The 8,093-nt window shown below is 33.1% G+C and overlaps 1 protein-coding gene across 1 annotated transcript; it reads left to right on the forward strand.

Moving 5' to 3' along the window:
• Window positions 1-3,776: 3,776 nt before the first annotated feature.
• LOC123558646 (histamine H4 receptor-like) lies at window positions 3,777-5,657 on the forward strand. Its single transcript, XM_053544765.1, has one exon. It carries the CDS (start codon window positions 3,855-3,857, stop codon window positions 5,487-5,489), a length of 1,635 nt encoding a protein of 544 aa, XP_053400740.1. The 5' UTR covers window positions 3,777-3,854; the 3' UTR covers window positions 5,490-5,657.
• The last annotated feature ends 2,436 nt before the right edge of the window (window positions 5,658-8,093 follow it).

The following is an 8,093-nucleotide window of genomic DNA, read 5'->3' on the forward strand; positions in this document are numbered from 1 at the left end:
TATATGCTCATATTCCGTTTTTCAAATGTCAGGGTATAATTCCTGCCAAAGCAGAACCAGTAAAGGCCACACACTGCTAAGTAGGTCACGCACAAGTAGACACTGAAGCGAAAAGACCCATCATCGAAATACATCTTTATTGTTCTGAAATCACTATAAAACATGAATTACTTCAACATATCAAAACAACATAATAATTAATATAACAAATAAAATGTTATGGGTTACAAGTCGGTTAAGAAAGATCAAAGCCTTAGAATATCAGAGACTTTTGTGATAAGGACTGATGGTTGAAAGGGCAGTTGTTACACTTACCCAATGCTCAACTATGGATCAAAGTGACCGAGTGGTTAAGGTCACTGGCAGCTCACTCACAGCTGTGAATAAGACACTACGCATAGTGTGTTGAATTTGACATGGATGGAAACCATGTAGTTTGTTTAAAACAGGTTGATGCTTCTACCCAGGTGCTCGTCCATGCCAGGGTTAACGTATGTGAAATCGATACACGGGCCAGACGACCAGGAACTTGTATCACAAAAGTCTATACACTCATGTTTCAACAAACTATATGTTATGTTAATGTTTAAGAATAAATATTTATTACAGTGTGCAGGAATCAAATAAAATATATATAAAATAAATAACATATAATATTATATAAAATATTATATAAAATAAAATAAATATATAGACATGAAAACTAAAGTCTAGATATTCAATACCAGGTATTTATTGATACTCTAATCATTATATTGTGCAACTATAAATTGTACGTAGTATATCGTACAGCTATCAATCGTAAATAGTTTATACCAGGTCAGTTCAAAAGTTGAATTCTATGCATAACTTTTCTTTTTTGTAAATTTACTCATGGAAATTCTACCTTGCAGTTTTATGTCCTGTATATGACTAATTTGGTAAAATCGTACACAACAGCATAAATGGTATCTCATAAAATTCCTCCTTATTCCCAATGAAGTTCACATAATTTGACGTCAAAACGAAAATGTTTTGTAAACATTGAGAATGATATATACCCATTGAACCGGGTGTTTTGTATAATTTATTTTGTTATATAAATGCACATGTCACTTATCTATATATACACACTTAGAAAATATTCTGACTGGCCTATTTTAACTCCAGACACATTTTTGGTAAGTTTATTTTTTCATTTGTATGAACAGCAAAATTAGCACATTTCGACGTGTTACTAGAATTACCGCTTATTTTATCATAAACATAGTCCCAAAGACATTGCACTGGAGCATTTTGAAAAGTTAAATTCTTGAATTACCAATCTTTAGTATGAAAATACTTTTAAAATTCCAGTTGATGTACAACGAAAACTACCCGTAAATTCATTTTTTTTTCTCAAAGCTAAATCTGGGAAGAAATTTAAGAATTAGTTTATAAATGACATTTTTATTTGAATTATTATAAATGTTGAAATCGCATCTGCCTTCTGGAAACTACTAAAAATGACACTTGAAACATTTGTCTTTTCCTTACTAACTCGAATTTGACACAATTCCCTTTGGGAATGCCCTTTTTTCTCTCACTGTTGCATACAATCTTCTGATGTATGTATATTAATATCAGATATTTAGGATATGTTTACATCTTAAACATTATTATGCTGCATAGTGCAAAGAAATCCCTTTGGTATCTTGAAGTTCTTTTGAAATATATTTTTATATATGTGGGGCCTGTTTTGTTGTTGGTGGTGGTGGTGGTGTTTTTTGTTGTTATTTTTTTTTTGTTGTTGTTGTTGTTGTTTTGTTTGCATATATCTTTTTGTATATATCTATTTTCAAATTTGGATTTTGCAAAATGGAATATGAATGAAAGAAATAACCCCAAATGAACAGTAATAAAAATTGGCAAAATATTGTCTATCACTCTTCGAATGCTTTTTTATCCATTCAGATAAAAAGGGACGTGCACTGTCGACAAAACATCTTTTTCGCCTGTCGTGCACTGGGCTACATTAGGACGCACGGGAACAGTAAACAAGAAATATTTCACTAGTACATGTCCAAATATCTGTAATATAATAAAATGTCGACATGCTTTGAAAAAGCCTGCGGACAATTTTAATATTTAATGCATACATTAAAACAACTGTCTAATACACATGCAACAATAAAATACTGTAAATGTATATGTGTACATAATGCAAAATAAATGCGACAAAATATGAGTATCAAATTCAAGTTAAGTATAAAAACATATATGACACATACTTTTGTTATGAGTTTTTGTATTTGTAATTATTCTTATTATAATTCTTATTATTATTAATCTGCGAACAACAGTTCTAAAAAGAAACAAGAAATTATATTTTTAAAAGGTGGTCGGTGCAGTGTAGTTGGAAAATGAAAATATGGCAGAAATTGCTGTAATTCGTAATGCGTAAAGTCATTCTAACGTGACTGAAACAGCTGTTGTAAATAAAACCATTATTCAGCAAATCAGTCAAACACGGGATACATACTTCCGTTTCAGCCATATCGTTCAGGTCTACTCTAATAATGCTGTATTTGGGAGTAAAATCATCTGAAAATGGTTCCTATCAAACGAGAAAAGACTTTGCATGAAAATTGCTGTAGTCATTTACACACAAGAGTCAAGGTTGTCACCAAAAAACCATACTAATATCTATTGCGCCTGAAAACCTCACCAGTTAATGTACCATGTAGTGGTTGTTTTTTTTTAATCTTTCTCACAGCTAAAAATACCCAAGATACGATACCAAGCAATCTGATTTGTCAACTTAGTAACGTGGTACAGGTCATGAAAAAGAGCTTAATACGGTTGCGCCGAAAATACCTTATCAGAGTTTCTAAAGTATTCAAGTGTAGGTAATTTACCAAATGAAAGTACTATCAATGCTTTATTTACTAATTTTACAGAACCCTCTTACTGCCTTTTATCACTTAATTTCCTTCTGTTATAAACTCATTAAAGCTGCATTTGCACAGATTGAGTGAATAAATGAAAATCACCTTCACGTATCAGTAATTTTTCATAAACATTTATTAAACATACTTTACAAATTAGGATTTTCATCATTAATTTATTTCTTAATTAAAAAAGTTGCAAGGCATTATGGCTATGTCTAATTATGTTTTTTTTATACTTAAAACTACAAGTTACTGAACTAGTACTACTTTCTAAAAGATATAATATCATTTCTACCAAAGCTCTACGAACAAGCTGCTTTATTTTAGTAGTTGAAATAAAAGTTAAATGAGGATTATTTGGACTACTTTTCACAATCTTAACGCTTACTGAAATTTCGCCTTGTACTTAATTTCATCATGACCGTGTTTAGTTTCAAAAATGTGTTTACTGATTCATAAATGTTTTCCAAAGTAAATAGGTTTCGTCGTATCATTTTTGATACTACAGGGACTAGGATTCAACTATTTATTAAATAAAGAGGTAATAATATGGATACAATACGAAATGCCGTGTATTGAACAAAAATGTTTAGAACGATATCAGTTCAATTAATCAAACAGAGTCGTCTGTCATTATTTTGTTCGGTTGTATTCTATGTTTCCGAAGGTTTATCAATGATGAAATAATATAAGCTAATAACCGAGAAAAGACGCAGAACATTAAAATTATGTACACACATGGTATTTTCATTCTTTCTATGATCTATCTTTTGTTCTTGTAATTGTTATGTAACAGATTGTTAGTCATATATCTATGTCATTTTGTTTCAGTTAAAGTGCCAGCTGTGACGTTCAGTATGTCAATTTTGTTACGTTCAATATATCAGTTTCGTTAGTACTAACATTTCTTTTCTACCTTTTAGTGATACATCAATATAGAGAAGAATGAATATGGAAGAAGACCGATCAAACTCTGAAGATTTTGATGATGACTACGAATATGACTTTATTCCTATGACACCAGCATTTGAAATAACATCCGCCATTTTACTTGCAGTCCTTATTATATTTGCTATAAGCGGAAATACTATAACAATTCTCGCTTACATCACAGATAAAAGACTTCATACAGTCTACGACTTTTTTATATTCAATTTAGCGGTCACAGACCTTTTAATAGGATGCATAAGCATGCCGTTTTATGCCATTTATACAATCAGAGAGTTCGTGTGGGACTTTGGTGACACGTTTTGTAAAGTTTGGAATGTAATAGATTTCACCCTATGTTTAGAATCGATCTTACTGATTTTAACGCTTAGTTTTGATAGACTATGTCTTGTTAAATATGGGCCATTTTATTCTTCGAAGGTGACAAAGTTTAAGGCGAGGCTGATTGTTTTTATTTCTTGGATAACGTCGTTCATGTTGTATGGTCCTGCTATCATAGGCTGGAACTATTGGGTCGGTTATACAACTGTTGAACCGCTAGACTGTGACGTAGAATTTGCATACAACTTTGCATTTACAACGACGACAGGAATATTTGAGTTTGTTATTCCAGTTTGTGGTCTGGCGATTTTGAATATTATCATTTACCAACATATTAGGAGCAGAGTAGGTCATGAAAACAAAACAAAAAACAACCTTGTTCATTCCTCTACAGTTCCAAGGGATAATAGCAACGTAGTAAGAGAAGTAGCCGTGCAAGAAACATTGCCTCAAACTGTAAAGAATAGAAAGACGCAACGCTTGGATTTCAGTTCGAGCCGTGACCAAAACGATAAAACAAATCACTGTAGCATTGAATATGGTGTAAATGAAACTTTCACAAAAACGGATTATCTTCATAGCATAACATCCAAAGCTCAAGAAGAAAAGGATTCAAAGGACTCAGATTATAAACTGAATCTCCAGTCATCACAGGAAAAACACAAAGAAGAACGAATATTTGTAAATGCAAACGGCGGACGAGATAAAATCTACACGAATGACCAAACACGTGGTATAGCAATTGCGGCTATATCTAAACAAGAGAACAAATACGAAAATGAAACTAGTCATATAAACCAAGTAGGCGCTGATAATTTTAAAAGAAAATTGAACGATATTAATAGAAGTACAGGAAACTCTACACATTACCTTGATGATATGTTAACTGTTGATAGAACAAACAATAGAATTAAATTTGCAAACATTCCTGAGCGTTGGTCCGTCTTTAATATTTCAGTGACCTTCAAAAAACGTACCAGTCGAAAGTCAAGAAATAGGTACGAACATTCGCGAATAAAACGCGAGTCAAAGGCTGCGAGATTTCTGGCCATTTTGGTCATAGTTTTTCTTGCATGTTGGGCGCCTTATACTCTAACAACAATCATAGTATCATTTTGCGGTGATAAATGTGTTAACACAAGTGCATATGAATGTATGAACTGGTTGCTATGGTCAAAATCGGCGATAAATCCTTTACTGTACGCGATGAATAGTTCCAGGTACAGATACAACTTCAAGAAATACATGCTCTGCTGGAAGAATCAAGTGCATCCCGGTAATACAGAAACAACGTACCAAACAGCCGTCTAAGGGCAATAAATGTATTTCAATTTATCACTATATTTGTATTCAATAATATATGACAGGATAAATAAAGCCCGATGTTGTCTTGTGAATTTCAATAAATTTAACAAAACGCCCAACCGACACCAACAGAATTTTAAAGTCCCTAACTGTTTACCAGTATCCGTTTTGTGTGTTGATTTGGAGTGTCCAAAATATCGCCAATTTAATTATTTTTAATAGTATTGCTGCTAATCAAAAGAGCTGTAATGGCCTTAGATTGCTCATCTGAATGTCCCGGCGCAAACTAGTATAAAACACAAATAGAGACTTGCTCTACCCATTGCTTTTTTAATGATGTGAACACTCTCAGTTTGAGATGTTCACTAAGAGTCATTTGCGCTAATCAATGTTGACAAAACAGTCATCCTTTCCAATTACTGTTACACTGTTTTAAATTTGTAAGAAAATAACAATCGTAAAATATCACAAGTTTCACGTCCGACTGTTATCATTGTTTTATTTCAATAAATATTATTAAACATTGTGACCATTTTTCTTTAAAAAGTGTCAATAATTGGCAGATATAATATTAAAAACACACAGGCGTGGCAGTGGGGGTGGGGGAGGTTAGAAAGGTTATCAAGTGTATTATCATTGACTTTGTCCCACAAGTATATAGATTGTTTGAATTTCTTTGCTATTTATCAAAAAAATTTAAGATATTACACAGGTATTTGAATACTTATACTTACTATACTCCCTATATATAAACTTAAATCAGTTAAAAAATGATACATAGTTTCATTGTCTGAAGATAGATTCACGGACAAAATTAAAAGATATTGAACGTGTAGGCTTTTACTGAATTCCTGTTTTAGTAAGTTTATTCATTTTAACTATTTCAATGAACAACGTGATGTAAAAACAATGACTACACGAAGGTAGGCAGTTGGTAGTTAAAGTTTCGAATAACCAGCGACATACTATTTCGAAACTTATTGACTAAAGACCCAAACTACAACTTATTTTAACAAATGTTACCAATTGGAAGGTTGTTTATACATGCACTGACAAACGCATGAAGCTTAAAACTAATGCTAGGAATATCCGTGAATTCCTACGGTCTTGAATTCCTACGGTCTTGAAGTAATCTAGAATGAAAACTTGTCTTATGAACGAGAATCAGGTTAATGCATGCTGGCTATCAATCAGTCAGACATTCTAACGCTAACCGTCCACCGCCACAGCGCCACCACCACTGAATAGCACCATCACTGATACGATAGCGCAACCATTTTTAAAAAATACTGGAATATTTCTTCTAAGGGAAATTTCATTAATTCAAATGATTGTTTGTGTAATTATCATACACACTTAGACCATTTACGTGCGCGATAATGTTCTTACAGTGTGTCTACGCATCGAAATGTAGTTTGAATACATATAGTTATCAAAATGTACAAACGTCAGAATCAGGAAAACAAAGCTCTTGACGCCACAATATACGTTATATTTTAACGAAGGTACAGTCAGTCTGTAGTAAACATATTCTTATACGGCACTACTTTGAAATAAAGTCAATAAATGAAAATATAGAATAAAATGTAAATTGTTCTCACCTGTTTGCACTTTGAAACCGATAAAAGCTGCACAACGGAAATGTCGACAGCTTTCCTTATCACCACTTTTTGGTGGTGGCGCTAGGGTTAAGTATCCGTGATACATATATGGGGAAATGTGACTACACACCCAAGCGGCTATTTTTTGACGAAACAGAACAATTTATACAATCTTCGGTAAAGGTCACCCAAGACATATTTGTGTAAAATTGTTTTAAAATTGGGCTTGCTTTTTCTGACAAGAACAATTTTATAGTCACCCAAGAAATATCTGTATAAAATTGTTTTAAAATTGGGCTTGCTTTTTCTGACAAGAACAATTTTATACATACATTGTATATTGAAAAGTAATCGCGCCCCCTGTCGGCTATGTTTTATGACAAATCGGTATAATTTGACCAATCTTGGTAGAAGGTTACATAAGGAACATTTGTGTGATCGGACCAGCGGTTTAGAAGGATTTGTCGTTTGCAGATTTTACTATTTCAGCTCCTGCAGCCCTTGTGTGGAACCAAGCGGAACCGTTTAAATAACATTAGTAGAGGACCACCAAAGAAACATCAAGGCCAAGCTTCATCAAACTACATTCAATAGTTTTGGAGATGTCGTTTAAAGAATTTTTTGACGACGTACGCATGCAAGCACGCATTTCAGGTTATATCTAATTAAACCAGTTCATGGACGATAGTAGAAATGTACTCTATCGTCCAACATGTCTAGCCCCGGGTTGAGCAGAACTTTACATTTGCACGTGTTAATAGCGCTAAAATACACATTAGAGACATCAGCAGATGTGTTCATACGGCGATGTACATAGAAGCTTCAATGATACATAGAGTGCAATTCTTTGCAAAGGGGCGTACGGTTCTTTGTTAAAATGATAGAAGGTAGAAGTTAGATAGGGGCCCTGAGGTTATGAAGCCTGCATATCACAAAAACTGTAAAAAAGTAAAATGTAAAAGCAGACACCATATCCAAAGGGTGATTTAACAATAACAATAGTAAAAGT

Source organism: Mercenaria mercenaria, chromosome 5, assembly GCF_021730395.1.
Source record: "Mercenaria mercenaria strain notata chromosome 5, MADL_Memer_1, whole genome shotgun sequence".
In the NCBI taxonomy this organism is placed as follows: Eukaryota; Metazoa; Mollusca; class Bivalvia; order Venerida; family Veneridae; genus Mercenaria; species Mercenaria mercenaria.